The sequence below is a fragment of the Diuraphis noxia genome, unplaced genomic scaffold (genome assembly GCF_037042655.1).
Source record: "Diuraphis noxia isolate RWA-SAM2 unplaced genomic scaffold, SU_Dnox_SAM2 contig0005, whole genome shotgun sequence".
NCBI classification, from domain to species: Eukaryota; Metazoa; Arthropoda; class Insecta; order Hemiptera; family Aphididae; genus Diuraphis; species Diuraphis noxia.
In genome coordinates this window covers 34,977,286-35,003,629 of record NW_028301715.1, presented here as the reverse complement: position 1 = coordinate 35,003,629, position 26,344 = coordinate 34,977,286, and the positions used below count along the sequence as shown (strand labels likewise).

Genomic DNA, 26,344 nt, shown 5'->3' with positions numbered 1-26,344 from the left:
TACTGAAGTCAGGTGAAATTTTTAATATATTTAGAATAAAAAAAAAACGGGAAAGTATTTGTTTGTATGGGTTTACATTCAGTACTATCTCAGATGTTTTCAAATATCCATGTAATTCAACAGAAGTTGGGATCATGAAATTAAGTAAATTATCAAGAAGGAAAAAAATTATTCCTTTAGAAAATGTACACAAAAAATGTGTCTTTTTTGAACATGGCCATAGCAGTTTTGTAGTTACTTTTCTTCATAGTTCATAAACATTACTTTTACAACAATTATTTTAGTTACTTACTATAAATTACTATTTATTCTATTAAAAATTTAGTGTTAATTCAATAATGTTTTACAATAAATATTAATAAAGGTATTAATATTGTTAAATATTTGTTTTTTTTCTTTAATTAAATTTTTGTGTTATGTAAATGTTAAATTTATGTTTTCAGTTTTATAATTTTTAATTGATCTGACAAATGGTTATTATAGATATGGATTATAAGAAAGATATAACACATTTCATAATTAAATTTATGGAAAACAACAAATATGGTAAAGCGAATATTGACCTAGTACCAATATCGTGGGCCTATTATGTGGAAGGCAAATTGTATTGCAAATATCCGACAAAAAAAGATTACCATAAAATAAATAAAATGAGCAAAGTTTCATCTATTTATGGATCTTTGTGGAAAGGTTATGAAGTGACTGTGATTAAAGAAGTTCGTGAGTATTAAATTTTGATTTTGATTTTAGATTCTGAACGGAGTTGTATGTATGTAGTGTATGTAGTGTATGTAGTGTATGTCAGTAGTGTGCCAGCATTAGCCAGTGCAGGCGCAATGCCGCGCCTGTTGTAGATTTCCGATTGGGCCTGAACGGAACGAATAGTATTTTTTATACTAAAGAACTGTTTAATGACTAGGCTGGCTATTTTTTTTTTGTTTTTGGTCAATGAAATTATTAGGATTATTACTCGTCTCTAACGAATGTCAACGATTGCGGTTTGCCATAGACGATGGATAATACAATATTAAAATATAAATGTATATTTTTATTTTTATAGATGCACTGTGTTTAGTAAATAATAATATACGAAATTGTGTTATTGAATAATAATTGTTTTGAAATAGTTACCTACCTATAGCAAAATAGGGAACTATAATAATATTATTTTTCATTAAAATACCTAATTTCGTTACAATTAATTTTTTGTATTTATATAGTTTCATCAAAAAAGTTGTTCAAATTCATTTTTTGTAAAATAATAATAATAAAACAACAAAAACAGAACTTATTGTTATTTATATATATATATATATAATAACTTATTGCACTTATATATGCATGTGATGAAAATATAAGCATTTATTATTATTATTTAATCGTTACTTGGACATAATAATATTAAACCTGTCACCATCATTATATACACACAACACCATAGTTTAAATACTCTCATAATGCTGATGCAACATTTATTATGTATTCGTATTTTGTGCTATAATAACCAAATCATAACATCTCTCTTTTATTTAGAATATAGGTCATAAATGCATAACATTCCATAAACACTATGCTTTTATATTTAGAAGTTAAAAAAAAAATTAATTAACTATTTGATAATACTTTCATAAAATGCCCAAAGTAAATAAAAATATTATATTTATTAAAATGTATGTTATTAAATGTATAAGAATTGGGTTTCAGCTTTTTCATTAGAACACCCACGATATTTAAGTAATAAATATTAAGTTTTATGTTTTTTTAATCCACTCACCGTAAAGTCGTAATTTATTGCTAGTGACGCACTATTCGTGCATTTTCAGCACAATTTCAGACTCTTGACATAATATATCCAGTTTTCACCACAACGTAACCGCTATCAGTTTTGAAAAAAAACTCCCTATGGCCTATAAAAAAAAAAACCACTCAATATTATCTTTGCGAAGTCATTGTATTAACTAAGTTTTTTTATTTTTTCAATTTTACCAAGAAAAGAAACTTTTATTTATACATAATAACACTATTATTTAATTTTAATAAAAATAAAGTATTGTCTAACTAAGTACGAAGCTTATAGACCACGTACTTAAGTACCTAAAATTGTACCAAGAAAAACAAAATAATAAAATCATAAGATATTCCGTAAGCGTATAACGATGACAACAGTTATATGAACTGATTTTGGTAATATAATCATACATTGCATTTCAATAATCCTTTAAATATACCGTTAAATGTATAAACGACAGTATTCTAACGTGTTGGGAATTGAAAATAACTGAATATTACAAAAGTAGGTACCTTGTAATACCATAATATTCTTTAGTCATGTAGATTCTACAGTTTTCTATAATTTGTAAATGAACCTCATAATAGCATTTAATAGTTTAACATATTATAATATTTTGTATATATTTATATAGGTACGATTACCTATATAGTTACTCACATCCCTGTACATACACTCCAGATTTTTCAAAATTTATTGTATGCCTAAATAGAATAAAATGTTATGATTTATGATATCCTATGTTGAATGCAAATAGGTAAAAAAAAATATATATCAAATTTGTATAGATTTTTAAATAAGTAGTAGAGGTAATGGAATATTTTATAACAGTTAAATTGTTCTTATTCCCGTTTTCAAAATTTAAAAGATTAACACTTAATACATTAAAAACATCATATAACAAATTTATATTTTTCAATAATACCTATATTTAAATGAAATTTCTGCTTTTATATAAAGTATAATGTGAAGTCTATCATTACGAATTCATAGACTTTGACGTCTAGTATGTTTTCGTTAAATATTTGGTATCAATATCATTTTAGTATTTGGTATATTATTATTAAATTTAAAATAGATATTTTCATTTGTGTATTATGAAAAATAACTAGCAATTAATTAATTTTTACAAATAAACGAAAAGATGAATATAAAATACAGTAATTTATATTGAAATAAAATATCTAAGAGTTTAAATATTTCGACATCCCCGACAGCCTGTCCGAAGCAATTGGTCCATATTCCAGCTACCATAATTTAATCTTTTATTAAAAAAATATTGGTTTGTATAACAAAATGTAAATTGTAAATATGTAAAATTTTTGTAAAAAGCTAATAACCTTTGTAGTTGATGCTTAACTAATAAGGGGGAAAAAAATAAGAATTTTCAACTCCTCTAAATTCCAATTGTATAACATTTGTATTAGTAGTTTTTAAGTATATTCTGGAATAGCATGTATGCAACTGAACAAAAAATTAAAAAGTATAAGTTCAAAATAATAGTCAATTTAATAATTTGTTGTTTAATTTTGACTTATTTATATAATTCAAAGTTTTAAACAGTGGAAGTTCTAATGAGATATTATGTGCAATACAATATTTAAATATTTTATTATGTACCTATAGTTAGGTATATACGTATTCAACTTTAAAAAGCGCATTTCACATCAAACATGTTCATAACTAATAAAGTAAACTTATTTTTATTTGAAACTTAATCAATCGACATAATATAATAATGTTAAAACAAGTTATTATTCAACGGTTATAAAATAGTTTAATGTATCATAATATTATATTAATCTGTGTAAATCGTTTTATATTAATACATAAATAACGATGAGGCCACGTTATAGATTAGTTTTTCATCCCCTTTGAGAGCCAATATCATAATAATAATAAATAATAATAGTATTATATAATAACAATAATAATAATGGCACTACGGAAGAAAACGTGGTAGGGGACTCTTGTCTCGACAGTTTGTCCGTCTTGACACGTCTGTTGCTGTTAACTGAGTGCAGTGCACATTATCTCGTCTTTCACACAACATATATCTTATACTTGCACTCCTGTTTGGATAACTGCAACTTCTATCGAGAAACATAATACATATTTCGTCAGATTCGAGCTCATCAAGCTCTTACAATATGGCCACAGCATTTGTAAGTACTACAATATAAATACATATTTTTGTTTTTGTCTCAAATATAATCATAATTCTAACAAAGTAATAATTATTTAAATAAAAACATTAATATAGCCAATATAGGTATCTAATATAGATTTCAGGTCCTTCGGACAAAAAACGCCTATATAATATGAATGCTTTACAAATCTGTAAATATAATATAAAATCACAATACGCGTGTTTTATGATAATGTATATAATATGTATAATGTATATTGTATATAAGTTAACATATAAAATTTAGTAAAACTAAAAAATACATAAATTAAATTATATTGAAGTAGCTTTAAATATAATATAGTAAACCATAATCATAATATCCAACGTTTAAATTCAATTTAATTTTAAAATTTATGTTTCATTCCGACTTGGTTTTATATATTTTTAAGTAAAATATACAGAGTGATTCACTAAACATTATTTCTTTCCATTATTTCTTCTGATAATGAACTATTGAATTATTAAAATTACGATTTTTTGAATTTTTAAGTATTTTCTAGGACTTAATTTTCAAATCCTTCGGTTTTAAACGAAATCATCTTGTCAAATGAGAACACTATTCTTATTATAAACTGTTAAGGAGATAATTTGTATTTATATTACACATATGAAAATCGTGGATAGGAGGATATGATATTTTGTTTTATTATTAATATTAAATGTAGACAACAAAAAACTGTTAACTAATTAAAATAGTTATTCAATAGTTATAACTATACATTGTAATACCTTTAATCTTATCTAGAATTATATATATATATATATTTAAAGCTATATTAACAATCTATACATAAAGCACAATAAGTCCATTGGATAATAATAGTAATAAAAAGATGAATTGATTGGCTTGAGGGAGGAAACCGTACATCAATAGTACCTCCTGTTTAATTTGGTGGGTTCATATAGAGATAGAGATTTTTATTTTTTGTATTACGCAAGGGGGTCTCTTGGCCATTTTCTTTTTTAAACTCAGAATTATATTAAATTTATTTATTTAAATTGTTAAAAAAAAAAAAAAACTTTAAAATCTAACCATTTTAATTATAATTTTATCTTTTCTAAAAAGAAAACTGTTATATAGGTATTAGGTACACATTTATAGATGAGTTTCGAGTATTATTTTTAAAACGACTTAGACTTCAATCAAAATAAATAACTAGTTGAACTTGGCACGGCAAATCAAGGTCAATTAATTTTCGGTAATCACACCCAAAGAAATTATGAAAACATCATTAAGGAGCATGTAATATGTCCTATATGTATTATGTATTATAGGTATACCATATAAATATAACGATCGCAGTTTTTTTTTTCATTGTCCGAAGGTCAATCTTACTTTTGCAAAATGTTTTATTCACGTTCAACCCTGGTGGCTCGTTATAGTATTTTTTACACCATATACTTATACTATATATGCATGCAATGTATGTATATTATTTACATGTCGCTCAACCTTGACAATGCAAATTCAATACAAAATAATATTATTATTGTGTGTAAGAAAAATAAGGACTGTTAACTTAAACACAATATATAATACAATGTATACACAGTGTATTTCAATTATTTCTAAAAATGTAGTCATCGTTATAATCTGATTTACTTACATATGTCAACTGTAAATGGACTGAGACGAAGATGTTTGTAAAGATGTTGTTATATAGGTTATGGTACTAAGTATATACCTACTTATATACACATTGGACGATCAAGTCGCCTTGGCGATTGTAAATGATTACGAATTCAATATTTTTTACACTTCAAGACCGTATAACACCAAAATATATCAAAACTAAACTCAGCATGTAAATTATAAGCAATAAGAAGAATATTATTAACTTTATATTATAATTGAAGGGATCTATCCAGTAAGTAGCCTTAGAATAAAATTGTACCAAATTGATAAAGATGTTTATCAGACAAAATCAATTATCTTTATGTGTAGTTGAATTATAAAACCTATTGAATTTATTCTTAACGAATTAAAATATTAAATAACAATAATTAGCGACTAATCGGATTAATATAAATACTACATATACGTAAGTAGCTTACAGCGTATAAATTTCAATTATTTCGTAAAAAGTAACTAATCATCGTTAGAATCTAGTTTACATACGTAAATTATACGCGGACTGAGACGAAGGTGTTTTAAATGATATTGTTGCATAGGTTGGTACTAAATTTTTACCTACTTATGTATACACATTGAACAGTCAAGTCCCGTTGACGATTGTAAATAGTCACGAAATTCAATATTTTCGACTCGTGAGGGTAAAAAATAAAATAATCCAATTTATAGGTTACAATTACCTATTTATAAAAAACAAGTGCACTTGATGCAGCGCTCTACATTCAGTCATGTTATCGATAATTTATTTGGGATGGTAATTAACTGGATGACCGTCATAAAAGTAGCATGTAGGCAGTAGGCATCTGCACATAATAACTATTAAGAAATCTGTTGAATATTTTATTTCGACGGATTAAGTAGGTACCGTTTAAAATCTATATTATCTCACTCATATTATTATAGTTTTTTATATGACAATTTTTACGAGTTAAAAGATTTTTTTTAAGCATTAAGACTTTAATATGACACTAAAATAAAACAAAATAACACTCAGAATGTAAACAATAAGGAGAGAAAAGTCTTTATATTATCATACTGAAAAGATTCTAATAAAACTAAAAATTTCATAAGCATTTTATTAAGCGATTTATTGTATTGGACGAAAAAATACATGTTTAAAATAAAATTGTACCAAATTGGTACATAGAAATTTACAGAAAAAATGCAATTGATTTATCAAATAAAATAAATGGTAATTTCGTATTGTCGAATCTTAAAATCTATTGAATAAGTACCTATTCTAATTTAGAATTCTATCCTTAGCGTATCAAATAACAATAAATTGGCGACAAAAATCGTATTAATATATTTAAGTAGGTACAACATAAACATAGCTCACGGAAAAAAATATTTAAATACCTATAGATATACTATCAAGTGTTTCATGTGATATAATCATTCTGATCGAGTTAAATAACATTTGCGTAGGTTTTTGTTTGCAGTTCGAATTATGGGTTCACATTCACTTTTTAACTAGAGCGAATATCCTACATGTTCAAGTGATATTTACTTTCGCCTAAAGCTACAAATTTAACATGATTCTCCATTATATCTACGGTGTTTTTATTATTGTTTAATGGAATTTTACAGTTAATAATTAGCATTCATAGAGTATAAAATAAATACATTATTATATACATCTTACGTGTGTTCTTACATGTTTACAAAAAGCTTAATTTTAATATTAAATCGTCCATATTATATTACTATATCCTTTTCATATACATTTCTACATATATCTGAACTAAATATATTAATATATATACTCTTAAAATTGTCTGTATTGTGAGTAATGATCCAATCCTATCAAGGTTATATATTCAATTATTAATTTATAACCGAAAGAGATTTTGTACGGATTCAAAACTTTCTAAAGTTAATTTCGAATGTAACATAAAAAATTTGTTGCAAATAATTTATGATGAGCAATTACGAATATTATATATATTAAAGTATGTATATAATATACTATATTATAAAAGTAGCTATAGTCAGTAATCGCTGTAAAATACTATATTATATAATCTTTTAATATTATAAAATTTAAAATTATTAGTGAAAAATTCTCTAATTTGTATTCAATTTTTAACGCGAATTATATTACATTCTACATCGATTTTAAGAATTTAGAAATTGATTTAGTTTGTTAAAATGTGTAATACTCGATAGGTATGATATAATCGAGAACTGTATTTCTACTCGAGTTTCTGCTGACGTTTAGAATGCATCTGCCACTTACGTATAGAATTCAGATCATTTTTAAGCGAATAACATTTAACATTTTCAAACAATATAACTTTTATAGTTTTATGCATGCAACATGCATAATATAAATTTGTGTTATCATAACCCACAAACACATCGGCTTGTTTAACACACGAAAACACGGTAGTGGTTTATCGGTTTAGTAATTGCGGTAGAAAAGAATATAAAGTAAACAGTCTCCAAAATGTATATTCGTTATTCGTCATAATATTATATTATAAATTATGTGGAGTCCGAAAAAATGATAAAAGCGTAAACAAGCCGAACAAATGCTGTAAATAGCGTAAATTGAAAACATACCCATATTGTACATATTTTGTGTTTGTACAATTATAATTAGCAAAGAAGAATAGTTAGAATTTTATTTATTTAAATTTAAAATGAGTTTATATTAATAATTTTTGTTTTGAAATTAGCTGATCAAAATACTATTTTCATACATATGAAATGGTTCTTAAAGGCGTATTTATCAAATAATTATATTCTATTTCGATTTAGCTAATTAAACTGCACTTAGACTAAGCTGATCGCTGGCCAATTCAACATCGCTAAAATGTGGTTAATAGATATATAGGCTTATTGCATTATTAGATCACGCTAAGCGTCACTATCCGGTTTCTTAGTTACCTAATCAATACAAATTATAATCACCAACACACTTATACATACCTTATTTAATAAGGTTAATAAGGCTTATTACAAATTATAATATCGTTTGACTGGTTCATACATTAATTCATTCATAGCATTAATTCCAATCACGATGACTATCAAATTTCGTATTGTTTTTCTGAAATCATAAATAAATCTTGTGTATACTTATAACTTAAAATAAGTATCTGTGATATCGGTTCAATAAATTTTTTTATATTGTAACATTTTGTCAAAATTAATATCAGAACATTTATTTTGATCTTTTAAAAATTACATTTACCTTTTTTTTAAATTAAAACGCTATTGATGCGTTGTACCTATTTTAATTTGATAAATAACTATAATATAAATATATCTTTTCCTAGTGAATATTTTTTAAGCCTGAGAAGAGGTAGGTACTTATATAATATAATATTGTATGTTTTGTAAGTTAAACTTATGCACCTATGTAATACTAACGTCATAATTCATAAATTTGGGGATTTTCTCTACCATTAAATGCGTGCAATCATCTAAAAGTCATCCTTTATTTTTTTTAAATTGTATTGAAAAATAAACCATTGAATAGATTTATCTTGAAAAAATCAACAACCATAGAACATAATGATAGAAAACACGCAGAGTAGTAAAATAACGATAGTGGAAAGTATATATTTTATTTAAAATGGCAAACGAACGGTATTAAATGAAAAACGAAAACTGGTCGAATAATTTATTCTCAAAAAATCATAATAATAGGATAGTAATTATTATAATAATATTAAAATGATTTGATTACGATATAACACATTCTATAAACCAAACACATTATTATATATGTATACATATAGGTATACCTATCTATTATTTAAGTTGCACTGCGTGGCAAGTCGTTTTTAGTAAATGGAAAGTCATCGATGACCTTCCTGCTGTAACATAACAATATTTTAGGGATCATCAATTATTGGTCTTGATACAGAAAATACAAAGGTATTGACAACAAAACTATTATGTTGACGAAAAGTCCAAGGAAATGATGCAAACGGGTTTTTATCATTTTATCTTCAAATGAAGATATTTAAGATAAAAGATATGATATGCAAGGAACCTGTATAATAACATAATAATATTATATTATATTAATACTAGTAACTGTAAAATAATTGCAATAGAAAGGCAATATAATATTATATATGTTTGGCAATTATATATAATAAAATATATCTGTAGATAGCCAGGTGTATACTTACTATTGATAGGTGTGGCGTGGACTAATAAATCGAAAACGTACGTAGTAGATACGCTGGTGTCATTATTGGACCATGCAAGATATACGTTCAATTTCCGTGTTTAAAATCCAATATGATTGTGATTTGGCACACTTCTTAACTAGGTAGTCCTAAAAAAGTTGATAAATATAAATACATTATACGATAGGTCAGGCAGATTTATGTATAAGCATAATGTAGGTATGATTACTCATTTATAGGTGACAGCTGTGCCCTGTGTGGACTTTAATAAATCTAAAATGTATATTAATATATTATGATTTATGATTATGACTTATATGGTGAGCACCACAGTGGCGTCATTGGAACATGTGAGATGTACATTTGCGTATTTAAAAACCAATATAGTTGTGATTTAGAGTATTTAGACTTCTTCCTAAATTGGTAAGCTTGTAAAATGAATTAATCTCGGAAATTAAATAAAGTCTTCATATGGTACAAGTATGTATCCAGCAGATTTTCGGTACAGAGCTCTATATCTAATCTATTGTAAATAATTCATTCGATAAATAAATTGTTTAGGTTATCGTTATAATACATTCACAAATTGTATAATTGTAGGTACCCGTAATTATTATGAGTTACTGAGGTAGGGGAAGTTATTTGCAGGAATTATATCCCATTGGATATTTAGGTGTATAATATATGTATAAATGATCAAAGCGATACATGGTATATAAATAATAATAGCCAGATTACCCTGAAACATATTCTCGAGAAGTGTAATTATTATTATGATAATATTTTGTTTTCGTATTCACGTCTTATTCTAAATCCTTTAGAGTAGGACTTATAGGAGACTTTATAAGACTTCCGTTTGTATCGAATAGTAAGGAACTTTCAAACTACTATTTACCTATTGTAGTAAACTAGTAAGAACTAACTCCATTCGATCGTCGAGATAATATCGTCGTTGCCCTGAATATTAATTTTAATTTATTGTATGAACCATAGGATTATTTATTTTACATATTATATTTGTGATAGGCATTATTATTATTATATTTGTCAGTTATTAACGTTCAACCAATACGACGGCCTGCGAGCTAACTCCTATAGTAACGATATCGACCATTTCTGTCTTCATAATATAATATGATCATGTAATATTTATGTTTTAAACGTGTATATTATAACTTAAAAAAATAAAAGGTGAAACTTGGAATGTTATATATGATACCAAATTTAATTTCGGTAACAAATTACCATACTATAGCTGAGATTTAAATTTTTTTATAGGTTATTATAGTCAATTACTAACACAAAATATAATTGAGCTTTGAACAGAATTGACTTAAATCAAGATTGTTTTCACCGTATTGAAAACGATAATTTTCTGCAATACAATCTGGGTTTTAAAACTTTTCATATTCTATATGAATTTATGTCGAGTTTAATAAGATCATTGTAATTTATAAAGTTATGAATAAATCTATCGACAAATAAACTGATATTATTATTTATTAATATTTTCATATGAAAAATTATGTCGTTGTACTTAAACATACTGTACATATAGTATATACACATATAAATAAAGCTCGTCATCCATCAGTGAGGTGTATTTTGTTGTAGTTCAGTGTTATTGTATTATAAATATATACGATACTTGTGTCTCGTTACGTCTCTCCTATCCTCATATAAATACGCCCCATCAAACTATACAAGTATCATTACAAACTTCGATCCATCTTATGCCCAAATTTTAAAATATATTTGGATAAACTACAAAACTAAGTTAATAAACTAATAGTTCAACTTATAAAATGTTTACATACCTATATATATATATATATATATATATATATATATATATAGCCTATAGGTTATCGGAAGACTCATATCTTAATACGCAACACGAAAACTGCAGTCAATAACTTGAATTTCAAGATGAATAAAAATAATCTTACAAGTTTATTTGTTGAGTTTTATGGGTGCTTCAAACATAACTTAAAAAACACTTCAAGGGGCAAGAAAAAATTCAAATTAGCGAAATTTTTAAGTCATCGTAACTCGGCTGTATGTATTGTGTCTGTAGGTAATTTTTTATGGACTCTTATAATATACAAATAATAACTGAATAACTATACAATATTTTCGTACAACAGTGTATTATATTTATATAGGTATTACCTAATCACTATAGTCAGCTCCCGAGACCGAGTGTATTGCAACATACTTTAACGGGATGAAAAAAAAATTCGTGTGAAACCAACATGTCATAATATTATTGGAACGCATCCGGCGAATAACGGTGCGGGACGACGACGATTTTAGTATTCCAAACATGGTATACTGCAATATAATTGTATACAAATACAAAAAAATATTATACACATATGGTATACAAAAAAATCGATCACACGGATTTGGAATATTAACAATAATCGATTATCGTCTGCATCGGTGTAGGGTATACTTGTTACCAGCTAGCTGTCTCGTCATATATAGCTATAGCCTATAGGTATAAAATATATACGGTTAAAGTTAGACATTTTACAGTGCATTTGAAGGTAGGTTTGGACAGAATGATTAAATACTCTATTTTTAAAAATATAAAAATATAATATTATATAGTATTATGCAAAATAAAGATTTTTTTTTGGAAATGTATACTTGCATTACAATGTACAAAATATATAAAAATAAAATTCAAAGTAAATAGTGAATATTGAACACAAAAAATATTTGATAGTAACTGTGGTGATTATGGTGATTTAATTACTAAAGGTAACTATATTGTCAATAACATATAATCTATTGCAATTGAAATTATTGGCGCAGCGTAGATATACATTATTAATATCATAATAGAATATAAACGGTTATTTAATAAAATTGTATAAAATACTGTATAGAAGTATTTGTTTTTTATAGTATACTGTGTGAATACATTTTTCTGATTAGTAACGTATTTTAAATATAAAAAAAAAAATTACCTAAAACGAAATATATAAATACAATTTTAAAAGATACCTATAAAAGTTTTTTGTTATTTTATTAAAAAAATTATACAATTTATACAATACAATTAGTTTAATGAATAAATTTGATAAATGGTTATTGGTAGGTGGTATCGCTTTTTTGTGCAGGCACTCAGCATTCAGCAATGCCACCCAACCAGGTACTTTTTAGGTATTATTGTTTGTTTGTATTTATATATTTATTAGTAAATCTTTAGTCCTCATGTATTTTAAGTCTTCTACGTATATATTATAATTTATATTACTAATTGATGAAGGATAAGAATTTTTAGGTCTTTGTGATAATAAAGTTTTTGTAAAATTTCAAGAGTGGACTTGGGAGGTGATATCTAAAGTTAACAGTTGTACAGTTAAGAGGTATGTGTAGGCTCCATTGCTCCAAGTTAAACATTTGTTTAGAGTTAGAACGAAATATATTATTAAAAAAGTTAAAAATTAAAAAATATATACTTCGAGTAAACATTGAAAATTAATCTTACATTGTAGTGTCGGATAATTTTTTTTAAACGTGCCTGAATAGGTTGATAAACTCCATAATGTTATACATTTTATCGGTTTCTGATTGTGTCTGAGCGTTGTGCAAGCGTCACGTGCTATATAGTAAACAACCGTTTTGACCCTATACGTAATACTCATAAATCATAATAATAATAATATGACAATAAATATGGCGTTGTGAAAGATGACTCATTGCGTGGTGTAAAATTTTTCTGACAATCCTTACCAAAACTATAAGTACTAAAAAGTTTAAAAATATTATAATATACCTACATAGGTTAAGTTTAATATTTGTATACATATTATATATATATATGTATATATGTGTAAATACAGAGTCTGAAATTTGTGGTTATCGGTATTTTCCCCGAAAATCCAAAAACCCGAAACCTTTTTTTCCCGAATCGAAATTCCCGAATGGTATTTTTTGAAAGTCCGTATACCCTAAATCTTTTTATAATAATAATTCTTGCTCTGCACTCTTTTCTACGTAATTTTGAACATTCCCTGCAGTATGTTTTTCCTTTGACTGGTAGTTTGGAACGCACGTAAATAAAACCACCGTAAATTAATTTTGTTTCGCCCAAAATTTTAATTTCGGCCATGATGGTAATTGATTAATTAAAAATAAAACAATTTTTTTTTTTTAAACGCATTTGAGAAAAATGGTTATCGAATTTTCGGGCAAAATACCATTTAGGAAAAAGTGCATTCGGGAATTCCGATTTGGGAAAATCGGTGGGTACCAACATTCGGGGTATATTATGACGCACGAACAAATATTATATTCAACATTAATGGAGTTTTGCGGTACCCGACATCATATTATGTTATCGTCATCGAAATTATTACCTTTTCATTTATACATGTATATATATATTACCTATTTATGTGTACCATTTACCAAGGTAACTGTATCTGAACACTGCAGGTATCTAGAAGAAATTTTATAACGAAAAACGTTTTACAATACATACACTGACATCTTGAACATTTGTAAGGCTGAAAGACATAAGCACTTGGTGTTTAACCGTGATTTAAGACATAAAAAGTTAAAAAAAGTTGATACTGATAAGTCGTGATAATAAAGAGCCGCAAGAGTATAAACAAAGTCTACCACGGTTCTGGTTAATATAATTAAACAGACCAAACGTTGGATCATGGCGTTTGCAAGGTTTGCAAACGTTTTAGGCTTCGTTTACCAAACAGGCAGTCCGAATTTCTCCGTTATCAAACGTTTACGTTTTCCGCTATAGAATTTCCCTCTATATTTTTATAAATATACCTACCATATACCACGGTCCACGATGCATATTATTATATTATGCAATTACTTATATAAATTATATAAATAATTAAAATTAAAATTAAAAAAAAATACCAGAATAAATTTATAGCAATATAATTAATCGTCATCAGTTGTATTGTATTTATAAGTTAGTCATTTAGGGTAGTGGAAACGTACAACTCTCTACGACCTACGCCACAGAGTTGCGGTAAGCTCGCTCTTCCGTTTCGGACTCGTTCGAATCGCGTTACCCGTCATACACTTATAATATATAGTATATACACATATATGTTTACGTGGGTCCCCAGGCATCTGATTTTCATATTTTAAATGAATCTTATTTGTAAGCCGTTAATTACGCGCGCTCGGTTGTAAAAGATAACAATACAAATAGAAAAATAACACTGACCCGAGGCTATTTAGTTATTATGTATAAATATTATTCTATTTATTATTATATTACTTATAAGTTATAAGACAGTAATCTGTAATATAATATACACACAATAACCGTAGTCCAACCAATTGGTCAACCACCCGCTCCGCGAAAGGTCATTGTACTGCCATTACATAGTCTTCTTCAGTGCATTCAAATACCTATAGCTACCTATCGGCTGATCATTATATAATATGCATATCATATATTGTGTTACGGAAATTTAGACAACTTGTGTATTTCTAAAATGGGATCTATCGCCACAAGTAATTGAAAAATGTTTTTAGAAAAAAAATTACAATCGCCCGTCGATAAAATACACCTATAAACACTATAATAATATATAAATATAATATGCACTTGAACGTCATCGTAACGGTCATTAATGGTCAGGAAACAGTCACGTGGCGGACGTGACTGCATTGTTTCAATGAAATATTTTTTTCTCTGTTCTCACTTTGGCATATTAAAGTTAAAAAAACCTCGATAGAAAGAATTCACCACGAATACCGTCTTGTCACATTCGTCCGACAGAGGCGACGGCGACGACGACGCGACGAGTCATATTAAACAGGTCGTCGACTTAGAAATTGTATTGTTTTTTCTCTCCATTAACATAAATGTCAGAAGATTTTTTGAATTTTTGATGTATATATAACTATTATTATAAATAATAATAATAATAATAATTCTGATATAAACTAGAGTTTCAGAAACAACATATGTATGCTTCTTTAATCGTCAGTCACCACACATACCTAACCTATAGGTACAACAACTATGCATTATATATAAAACCTATACCTAACACGTAATAATGCGTGATATGTTTAAAACGTTTTAGTTGTGACAATGTAGATACATCATTAATTATTAACTATCATGCACGTATACTTATGAGTTGTGATATTATATTAATGATCTGATCATCATATTTATTATAACTATAGATTTTCCTCGTAACGAATTTATTTAAAATAAAACCAAATTATTATAAAATTAAGAAGCCACAATACCAACATTTATTTTCTCTGCAGACAGTCTTTTGATTGCATGAGTAATATAGCGACAAAAGTATTCAGTACAACCTTGATATATATCTTTATAAAAAAAGATATTTCCTATGTAATGAACAATTTTTAATATTAAAATTTTATAAATAGTCGTTAATTATTAAATAAAAGATAAACTAAATTGAATTAAAATAATAGCTTATCTAAAAAAAAATGTTTAAAAACTTTCAGGGGAATGCATAACAAATATCCTGCTTTATAGAACTTTATATAGGTATAATAGATTCCTTTGTCCTAAAGTAGTAAAGTGTATAGCCAGTGTAGGGCCTAAACTTAACCACAGAGTCGTAATCGTAGAATTATTATGAAATACCTTTGTTGTTATATTAAACAGACGCTAACAGAGAAAACAAATATTAATGGGAATAAGAGAATAATATCCATAACTCACGAGTATTCACATGCTCACGCTCATCACTGAAAAATAATAGTGCTATATTTATTGTCTAGTGTTCGTATTTTATTCATAAAAAAAAAAAAATTATTATAATAACATAATAGATATGTACCTAATGATATGTTTTGAATCTGCAGCTTCAGTGATTGGTACAAAACCCAATGGTTCGCTGCAGACATGTCTATAAACTGTTTTACTCGCACTTTATTATTCTGATATTATGTTGAATCGTAAGACGTACAGTCATATGGATCTGCAATATGGTACATAGATAATAATAATAAAGTTCATAACATTTTGCGTTATTGTAGATGGCTGGTGATGGGGATTACAATAAAATAATAAATATTGTATACGCTGCTGTACCACCGACGTTAATGTTATTTATTATAATTTATAATCCACGCGCGAAACAAAATAATATACACCAGGGATGGCTAGTGATCAGAGAGCCACGAGCTGCACAGTATATTAATCTAAAATATGTAAGAGCAAAGAACAGGAATAAATGGTTCTCAATACTAATTTAAGTAAGATGCAATAAAATAAGTAAAATTCGAAATATTATGATAACTAACAAAGAATAATGTCGGATCGGATTAAATTGAGAGCAAGATAATTTTGTCTTCATATTATAATAGCTATTTTTAAACTAGTAAAAATTATTTGCGTCGTAAGAGAACGTTACATAGGCATTTGTTGTCTTCGTCTTACAAACGTACAACATGGTAATTGGTAATTTTTACTACATCCCGGATGATTTTAATGATATTATTTTTAAGTAAGTTATGACCATATTTAAACCTTTTTTTAGTACATTTTAAAACGATGATAACATACTTAAAAATAATAAAATCAATAAAATCCTCCAAGACGCCCTAAATAATATTATTGCCTTTAAATTGTATAAGATTACCTTTTTCAATCTAATTTTAAAAACTATAGAGTAAAATGTAGATTGTAAATGTAAAATTTTCCATATTGTATGTATGTATAAGATGAACACAACAAATGTCCATGTGGCGTCTTATTAAGATAAGATGCGAGCCAAGGCTTGACCACCTTTATAAATATCTTTGAAGAAAGTGGCGAAAATTCAAAGTCCTATCTGTTACAGATCTTATTTGTCACCACTTCTTTAATGGTGACAGTGGCGTTGGGCCAGCAACGCCCCGTCCCGCCAGCATTCACCAGACCCACGGTGCAGGGTCGTGGCATTGCTCAACTGAACTTGGACCCGCAGCAACAGGTACCACAGCCATTTCGCAGGGTCTCTTTGCCCCTATACAGAGGTCGAGGGTTCAGTCTGGAGGGACAAGAACCGAATAAGCCTCAGATGACGCAGCAGACGTTCCAGTCGAGACCGGTAGAAAACGTGGACGTTGATACGACGGCGAACGTCGACACGCCCCAGCCCACCAGGCAAGTTCCACAGCATCAATTTGAGAGAACACAGCAACAGCAAGTTGACAGGGTCCAACAGCAACAAAACATTGACAGAATTCAGGCTCAGCCTGAAAAACAGTTCCCCGGATTCCGGCCCCAGGTATATAGGAAATAGAAATATAAAGAAACTCAGCTGTAAAGACTTACATTATATTATTATATTAATATTACTCATTTTGAGAATCCGGTTTATCTGAATAGATATATAGGCTTGTATAAAATGTATAGCTCACAATATTCTCTGGTTGATTATTGACATTTTAACATGATTTTAAATATTGAAAACAGTGTTGAAACGTCTATAGTTATTTAAAGTTGTTGAACTATTTTATTAGCCATATTAAAAGTAATCATATGACTCAAAATATTACAGATATAAAATATTGAATATATTTATCTAAATAATTTACTAATTTCTTAGAAAAATCAAAATAGTCCAGACGGTTCAGTTTTATCGCTAATTTTATTTTTTTATCTGAATTTATTGGTAACTGCACTGCACTATAGTATTCCACTTCTATAAAGAATCTATAATAATATAATATAGGTTTATACTGTAGGTACCTAGTAAGTAATTTACATTAAAATTTAAAGCTCACCAGCCATCACTATAATTTTATTTTAATTAAATTATTTAGCCACAGATACAACCCATTGAATCACAACCAAATTTCGTGAGGAAGGTCGTGCAGAGGCCGGTGAAACGAGTACGAGTCACCGAAAATACGGAAGTTGTTTCTAAATCTCCGGAAACAATACAGAGAATGAAACTTGAACGAACAGAGTCTGCCGACAAACAACGGGCAAAGAAGCCGGTGTCTCAGGTGCCAGAATTAAATAATTTTAATTTTTTACACAATTTATAAACACCTCGTATTAGTCCCGTAAAAATCCTTATGGATTTATATCATTCTAGAGACTATAATAGTATATAGTATAGGTATTTTGTCATCGTTCCACCGAGATGTTATCACATCTTTATAATCACGTCTCTCTTATTAATTACTAGGAATTAATGTTAGTACTTTTCCACGCCACGCGGGAAAGGTTATCTCGAACTATTGCAGTAGTCATTATATTACACTCTCTTCTGACAACTGCCTTAATCCAAGTCATCAGACTCATTCAAATAACATGATATAATGGCCCGATATAAGCTAAAGTGTATCATAGACTTCACCTTTTACTTAAACTTCCTCGATCACTCATTCATTCACTCGGCACTTAGATAAAATCCTATATAAACCACACGTTTCCCCTGATGCATATTCGTGATACGATTGTCTATTTATTTTTTATTGAATATCGTGCCTTCATATATTATGCAGATACAACTCGGCTTTTAGTACATTTAGTGCTCTACTAATAAATAAAAATGTTTTCATCGAAGTGACTATTATACTAAACATACTATATAGGCACTAAAATATCGAAGTATCATAAGAAACTAACGAAACAAAATGATTACGATCACTTGCCATTAAATTGTATTTGTATTTAATATACAATTTATGTCAATTAAATACCTACTAGATTATCTTTATATTATAGAATTTCAAAACCAATTTATTTAAACTATCTATGCGTTTACTATTTGTAGCTTATTAAAATAACAATAAACCTCCAAAATGTATACATTACATATATATTATATAAATATACATAATATTTGTGTACCTTTATAGTTAAAACTTTTCGAGATAATGACGCACTGAAACGCTCGAAAAACCATTCGACAAGAACAAAACGATTAACAATAATAGTAATAATAATAATACCTACAGTGTAAAAAAAAAATAATTTTCTAATGATAACTAAATATGAATGTGTCTAATAAGTGAAAAAAATAATTAACTTTCAAATATAATAAGTTATGAAGGAAATTACATTTTAAATATATATAACATACACCATTGACCTTTTTACGAGTATATAAAAATACGTTTGTGGTGGAAGGTATATACCCATATAATAACATGAATACTTGTTAAATACAGTTAGTGTTGGACGGATATATCAAATATAATATGAACTAACGATTTGAAATCAAAAAGAATGAACCACATTCAAGATATAGTAGGTATTATAAATATGACACCTAGTTATAACGGTGAAACTCAAAACATTTGCGAAAGCATATACCTAATAAAAAAAACATATATTACATACAATATTAAACATTACATAATTTAATGTTTCATATTTAAATTATAATTACTTGATCTTATAAAATATGAAATCTGTTTATTTATTCATCCATTCTTTTTTCTTATTTTTGTAAAGCATTGTAACATTCGATATAATCATTTATGGTATGCGTGCATATATTATCTGAACGATTTTAAAAATTAACGATTTGAGAGGATCTTTACTATTTTTTAGTCACCATAGTTTTTACAAACTATGTAATTGTTTAAAATACTTTATTCATGAGAAATTTCTCAAAAGGTTCAATTCAAATATTTTTATGAAAAAAATGAAAAGATAATGTTTAATAATAATATAATATAGGTATAGGTAATAAACATCGATTAAAAATAATCCCAATATATGAATCCAAATGAAATAACAATAATATTGTACTGCAACTTACAGTTTACACATTATACAATGCACTCAATGCAGCATGGTCATATAATTGCTAGCAAAAACATTAATATTCTGATCACAATTTAAAACTGACCCGAGGAAAAAAAATAGTGTAAGTAATTACTAATTATATTCGATGTCTTTAATGGCGTAATTAGCTTAATGTATTATATCTACTGGCTACCTAACAAATATTTTATCATACAAATTTAAGTTTGTTTCTATATTATTCACAATATCCATAAGATCATATCATATTTTATAATACGTAGGTAATAGTGTAATACATAATACTAAATATTAACGACGTTCCAACATATAATATATATATATATATATATATATCACAATTTAAATTAAATTTCTGTGTCACTGATAAAAATATTGAGAAAGTACAATATCGAATTTACATTCACATTCGATTAACTGACGTACCTGCCAGTAATTTATGATATATAAGATATAAATAAATACCTATACTTACGTATAATCAGTAAACTAACGCTTCAAACCTACGACTACCTATCATAGACGGTGTAAAACAAATTAGAAATAATAACTGAAGCGTATAACAAGTGATCGTAGCGCCAAACAAGAAAGTATGGAAAAAGGTTTATAAATGATAAGACATATTTTTCGATCTATGATAATTGTATTGTTATAATAATATCATTATTATATCACGTGCTACGTGTAGTCTATATACAGGTATATATTGTGTGATAGGTACCGCGTGAGAGTAAAAACTTGAACACCACGTACACGAGAACAAAAGTTACGATTTCGTTGAAAATGTATCCAAAGTGGGGTCGAAGAGATGGCTAGTCACGTGTATATTATTATAAACTTAATAATTTAAATATTAAAAAAACACAATTAATTATTAGATAATAATATTATTATATTTATAAAAAGATCATCATGTTTCCTGTCACACAGTTTGATTTGATCTTACACCGCAAACCCTGACATCAGTAAATTATGCATTGTCAGGTAAGACAACAATCGCAAATTGTATGAAAAGGGAACTACCTAGGTAGGAACTTATACTTCGAAAAATATTATGTTTGTCCAGCTGCCGAAGATCTGCCCTTTATATAATCTATTGCTGGAGGTCGTATCCTGTTCCGCCACCTACTGCAGTGATTAATTTCCTAAATTATTTTCAAAACTTGGTTAGGTTAAAGACAGTGAAAGATGTAGGAGACGATTTTTCGTGTGAAATATGATCTTAGTACAATATCATCTGAAGTAAATTTATCGATTGATAAATCGATGAAAGTTATATAAATAAAATAGTGGTTACTGGTTAGCGGCGACAAAGTCAAGAACTCCGTCATTGTCACTGCATTATGCCATTATGCATGTAATTTTATACTGTATTTTATTGACTAGAACCTATTTTATTTATTTCAAGATTTACCTATACTATTATTATTATAAGTACGTATGAAAATAAGCTCAGCGAAATGAAACTGTGGAAAAATAAGAATTGATCGAATTTCATAATATTATACTAGGTACCCAAATCCAATTTGAACTTGAAAATAAAAAGCGGGAAAGTGGATATCGCTCTGCTATACAGTAGGTTACAAATGCCCCAAATGGGTTACTGATAATGGATGGAATTAAATTTAAATCCAATGATATTATATCATTATATAGGTACGAAAAACGATTCTGAGCGGAGACGGTTTATCTGTCTAGGATATATTATAGATTATTATTACTTATTATTAATACTTATTAAAATATTTAACTTTCCGGTGGAATTTTTTTTTTTTTGATAAAGGTAGACAATCTAATAACGAATCATGAATTAAATTTTCAAATCAGATTTTAAAAAAAAATTTTTATGAATTTCTCTCTAAGATAATTTGAACATTGCCGTAATTTTTACATATTTCGTTAAAATTTGAACTTTAAATTCTTATAAAAAAAAAAATCGTGACTATTTATTTTTAATATTTTTCAACTGCTATTGAAACAATATGTTGGAAGCATTATATTACATTTTTAAACATTTTGACCCAACCAATAAAATTTAATTGACATAAATAGAAGAAAAAAAGTTTAAAAATTAAAATGTCAGTAAACAGCTCAAAACTAATTAAAATATTTTGAAAATTGTATCAAATATAGAAAATGCCTTTATAATATTCAGTGAAAATTTCAAGTATCTGCGGTCATTTGTTTTAGAATTACACAAAAATAAGAAAATTGCTAAATGAGAAATCTAGTAAAAATCCAATGTTGTAGAAATTTAAATTTCAAACGCTAATAAAAACTTAATTTGACTTTCTGGTTGATATTTTTTTTGTTTTTGATAAAGGTTGACAAACTGGTAAGAAATCTCACATCCAATTTTCAAATCTTAGATTTTGCGAATTTTCGTGATTTTTACGTATTTTGTCAAAATTCAATCTTTGAATGCTTATAAAAAAAAAATTGTGACTATGTATTTCTTTTTTTTTTCAACTGCTATTGTAACAATATGTTAGGAACCTTTGATTACATCTTCAAACTTTTCTACCCAACAAATACATTTTTATCGATATTAATTTTAAAAAAAATAATTATTATCGAAAATCGTATATGCTTATAAATAGTTCAACTTAAGTCGAAATTTTTTAAAAATTACATAGTGGATAGAATATACTTATTTCTTATATAAGCATTTGGTGAAAATTTCATGTATCTATGGTCATTTGTTTTAAAGTTACATCAAAAACCAAAATAGATTTTGTCGAAAACTGATTGTGCGTAAAAATTCCTGATTTTTCCTTAAAATGTTTAGTTTGTTTATCTCAATTATTAAGAATATTGGGAAATACTTTTGCCCCCCCCCCCCCCCAAAGTACCAACTAGATTCACTTTCTGATCTAACAAGGTACTGAAGTCGAAAATCGAAGCATTTTTACTGCCCTTAAAACGTGATGACAGACACAAAAAAAAACACATTATGGTAAAATCAATACATTCCTCGCTCATCTGCTCAGGATCTAAAATAAATTTACAAATGAGCTTCAAATTTTTCAAAAATGAATAGATAATTCACCTAATTAAATCATAATTAATCTAATGATAAAAATTATTTTATTTTTTATCGTCTTTCAGCAAACCTAGTTCAAAAATTTTATTGGTTTCGTTAAATTAGTTTCCCAAAACGTGAATAGATTCTATTGTGTACAATCATATAACGAGGGGCATGTCTCCAATACCAATGCTTTATTTATGGCAGTATTTGAATGAGATATATATATTTTTCACCAGCATCCTTACATACGATTTTTGACGATATGAATAATATTATAACATTTTACCGTATAAAATTATTTTTACGTAACACACCTATATAATACCATTCATTTTTACCCATGTTTCAGGTGTTGAGGCGGTACAGAGACGACAACCCGGACGGTAGCATCACTTGGGGTTTCGAGAACGATGACGGTACGTTCAAGGAGGAGACCATCGGCGTGGACTGCGTGACTCGCGGCAAGTACGGTTACATAGACCCAGAGGGCGTCAAGCGCGAGTACTCGTACCAATCGGGCATACCGTGCGATATGGACAGGCGACCGCTGACCGCGCCGCAACAACAACAGCAGGGCGCCGGGTCATCCGCAGTACAAGAGGCGCAGGCCAGCGACAAATCCTACGGTTACATTGACTACACCAAGAACCAGTATGTCATGGCCAACGGACAGACGATCGACCTGAACGGCATGGCCAAGAACAGGGCGCGAAAACCGGTGGTCCGAAAGACCGTCTCAGCCGACCAACGCTTCTGAGGCGTCTGCACACGCGTGTCCCGTCGCATAATATTATATGTATCGCATCCCTCCCCAACAGCAGCGTATTATTATTATCATTATTATTAATATTAAATCAACAACGATATAGGAAACTGCAATGTAAAGAGTGCTCGAATTGGAAATCTAAATTTAGAGACACATACACAATACACTCGTAACTGCTTATTATAGACGAAAAAAAAATAGAGTCCTTAGAAATTTTTAAACGACATTCATCACCGGGATTTGATACCTGTACAAACGTAGAAATATAATATATTATATGATAGTATGCCAGAATATCAGATGAATCATATTACGTTATTATTATCTCAAAAACTATTAATTATGTTTTTGAAATAACAACTTTTTTTTAATAACTTACATTTTATTTTATTTATCCCAGAGCATAATATTTTTAGAATACTTCAACCAACAAAAATTGAATTTCAGACGAATAGGTTGGGTTTACATTTCTAAGTTTTGTTTTGCGGAATGGATAAGTACAAGCCGTACAACGGTACACTTACAATATGTTTATTCTGCAATATACTTTGCTTATCATCTAAACTTTAAATACCTAATTGTAAATAATAAATAACTAGTTCAATATTTGATTTTTGTATAAATAGAAATACTCCGAATAATAACATATTCTTCAGAGTATGAAATTAAAAATGCATTTTGCCCATCTTAAAAGTTAAAAAGAGTTAAAAAACGATATCGACAGAAAACATAATTCATTGTTTGAAAGAAGTATTCATAAAAACGTTAGTATCTTTTGAATTAATGAATGCATTTTTCCGAATATGTGAACTACTTAAGAGTTATGATGAGCGATCAAAATAAACTTTTTTTCATTCCATATTACTATAAATAAATTAAAATATCTTTTATTCAGCAGTATCATGATAAAAAATTAATTACAAAGGAGATTCGTCTTCCCCACCAATTTGAGCACTGGCAGTAAGATGATGACTTATTTTTTTTTTTATAAAATAAATAATATTATAATTTTAACGTTAATATAATATTATAATAAGCCACTGCCCCCGCAGTGTAACGCCTGACACTTCACTATTTCATTATTTTTTTGTAAAAGATCGCGTTTTATTTTAAATTATTTTAGACAGGTATGAATATAATTTAGTATAGATAGTATTTACGCAATGTGATATATATATATATATATAATTATATATACACCGCAATTGTATTATATGATATACGAAAAAGTAGACTGTTTATAATATATATAATATATATAACTATTTATATATTATATATATAATATATATATAAAATATATAACGAACATACGATGACTTTGAATTATTGCTGTACCTACTTTTTACATGGTAACGAACTATAAAAATACACAAAAACTACAATTGCAACATTTCCAATAAGACAATAAGTATTTTAATTGTAAATACCAATTTCAGATCATTTACAATTTTTAAATATTTACTTTTTTTGTGATATTACGATTATTACGAGTGCTATTCGCTGTCTTCAGGAGTTCAGAGCTGTAATTTGTCTAGGTAAATTTTGTTTTCCTCAACTATATGAGTGAACTGGTGACATACTATTGCGTCCCTATTAGTGCCACAAGTGAACTTATGCTGGCTGACATAGGTGCTAAATACGAAAACGGTTAAGTAACTACCGACAAGAGTGTACAAACGAACAAGATTTGTCTAAAAATACTTATATTAATTTTTTATATAAATTATATTTAGGTATTAGTGGCGGCGCAAGAGGAATATTAATTAGTAATTACTATTGTAAAGAAAATGTTTTTGCTAAAATGGCGAGAGCGGTGGGTATTATGAAAACATGGTACATTATTGGTTTATACCACGAACATGAAATTTTTAAGCATTAGAACAAGACAAAGTCAGGTGTGCCACCCATAACATAATTTCATGGAAAATTTTCATATTTATTGCTGGTTAATACATATATTATTATTAAAGTCAACAAACAGAAATAAATAATGGACGAATGCTTATTTTATGATAGCTTTTAACTAA

At 27.6% G+C, this 26,344-nt stretch overlaps 1 protein-coding gene and 1 long non-coding RNA gene across 2 annotated transcripts; one reads left to right on the top strand and one right to left on the bottom strand.

Annotated features, from left to right (window-relative positions):
• Positions 1-1,780: 1,780 nt before the first annotated feature.
• On the bottom strand, positions 1,781-9,894 carry LOC149055236 (uncharacterized). Its single transcript, XR_016191939.1, has 4 exons — positions 9,762-9,894; positions 9,369-9,619; positions 8,548-8,668; positions 1,781-1,907 (listed from the first exon to the last, which is right to left on the bottom strand). It is a non-coding gene; the product is annotated as an uncharacterized LOC149055236 (long non-coding RNA).
• On the top strand, positions 3,795-25,640 carry LOC107166714 (uncharacterized). The gene is made up of 4 exons (XM_015515486.2): positions 3,795-3,954; positions 17,594-18,022; positions 18,561-18,746; positions 23,898-25,640. The coding sequence occupies exons 1-4, from the start codon at positions 3,940-3,942 to the stop codon at positions 24,303-24,305; spliced, it is 1,038 nt and encodes a 345-aa protein (XP_015370972.2). The 5' UTR covers positions 3,795-3,939; the 3' UTR covers positions 24,306-25,640.
• The last annotated feature ends 704 nt before the right edge of the window (positions 25,641-26,344 follow it).

Bases quoted from the DNA above. Each gene is read 5' to 3' on its own strand.
- LOC107166714 (XM_015515486.2), top strand. The intron at 18,023-18,560 runs GTATATAGGAAA...TAAATTATTTAG, and splicing joins TCCCCGGATTCCGGCCCCAG to CCACAGATACAACCCATTGA. The intron at 18,747-23,897 runs GTGCCAGAATTA...CCCATGTTTCAG, and splicing joins CAAAGAAGCCGGTGTCTCAG to GTGTTGAGGCGGTACAGAGA.